The sequence below is a fragment of the Centruroides vittatus genome, unplaced genomic scaffold (assembly GCF_030686945.1).
Source record: "Centruroides vittatus isolate TY-2023 unplaced genomic scaffold, ASM3068694v2 contig_358, whole genome shotgun sequence".
In the NCBI taxonomy this organism is placed as follows: Eukaryota; Metazoa; Arthropoda; class Arachnida; order Scorpiones; family Buthidae; genus Centruroides; species Centruroides vittatus.
This window is the reverse complement of record NW_027122181.1, coordinates 184938-186482: the sequence shown is the minus strand read 5'-3', so window position 1 is coordinate 186482 and position 1545 is coordinate 184938. Positions and strand designations below refer to the sequence as shown.

The window sequence follows — 1545 nt, the reverse complement described above, 5'->3', positions numbered from 1 at the left end:
ATTTCTTGCGTATATGCTATTTGTATAATCGGGCAGTGTACGGTTTTGATGGGATCATTTGGTTGTCTTTTAATAGACATATATAATTTAAATTGTAATTTTTAAAATTGAAAGGATTATATTTTACATTTCCATTAAATGCGGTATTAGAAACTAAACCGATAGTCATTCTATAAGGTAATTGCCCAATTACTGCATTTGAGATATTAGTAGACTGTATTCCGCTACTTAAAGTAAAAACTTTTATATCTGCTCTTCGAAATGGCATTTTTATGACACCCGTTTGCAATGCTTTTTCTATGCCTATTTGAACAGATGAACTAACATCTACTTTGTTAATTTTTAAAGATGCATTTTTAATAATAATTTTATAGTTATCATTAGATGCCATTAAAGCAAAATTATCCTTAGATCTTTCCAATTTAATTCTTAAATCTACGTTATTAATTAACAATTTAGGTTGATGCGACAAATCAATATGTAATCGTCCTACTAAATCTATTAGTTTACTTTGTTTAGCAACATTAAATCTTTTAGTCAATCCCTCATTATTTTCTTCTATCGAATCCATATATTGCGCAGTATCTTTATAAAATAATGCACTTGTTAAAAATGTTTTTTGAGCATCCTTTGAATAAAATAATAGGGCATCTAAAATCGCCCGATATGGGTAATTAACATTTGAAATAATTTGCTTGTCGTTTAGAAAAACAGTACATTGTGAAAACAAACTATTTAAAAAATAATTAACAGGTGCAACTTTTTCATCAGCTCCCACATCTGTTCCATCCTTTTTGGCAATTTTTACTTGAACATGCAGATAAATTGAATGTAAGTCGATATAATTTTCACCAGAACCGGATACATAAAATTCAATAGGTGCACGACTGTCAGAAATTGTCGCAATTGGGTGAACTATAACTTCCGATGTACTGTCGATAGCGAGTTGAGTCGAAACGGTACTAAATAAATCCAACTCACTTTTAGTGCAGGGGCACGAATGGGGGTCCATTTTCTCATTCGGTAAATATATCTCGTACTTTCCGTCTTTTATTCTGTGACTGAACTAATCTTCTCAATCGTTTTCTTTTTATACCCGATCCACTTTGTACTTTTTTAACTATATCATCTTTGATTTCGCTGCCGATATCTTTTAAATGCGCTTTTGTTGACTCTTTAAATGATTTTCCCGCAATTACGTCTGATCCAACACCCGTGGCAAGATTTAATACTTTTCGTCCAAGATATTTTTCAACTTTCCTAAGGATGGGTATAGATTGACGAAATAAATCTCCAAAAAATCCATAACCACGCTGTATTTGGGGCCCTGAAAAATAACCTCTTCCTCCCATTCCCAAACGGTGCCTGAATATTAAATCGGGAGTCAATACGGTACCTCCTGCTTGATTGCAGTAATAATTTATACAAACTTTTGGATCGAGCTTCATTTTGCCGCTCTCAAAGACAAACTAATGCAAGCAAATAAAACTAGGTTATATTTATAACTGTTTAAAAGATAAAATTAATATTGTTTTTCCTCCAAAA

At 31.9% G+C, this 1545-nt stretch overlaps 1 protein-coding gene across 1 annotated transcript; it reads right to left on the bottom strand.

Moving 5' to 3' along the window:
- Nucleotides 1–127: 127 nt before the first annotated feature.
- Nucleotides 128–1012, bottom strand: LOC136974882 (uncharacterized protein F54H12.2-like; the record flags this gene model as incomplete). Its single annotated transcript, XM_067269855.1, has 1 exon — nt 128–1012. A coding segment is annotated over exon 1 (885 nt), but the record flags the coding sequence as incomplete, so codon positions are not given.
- Nucleotides 1013–1545: the final 533 nt, after the last annotated feature.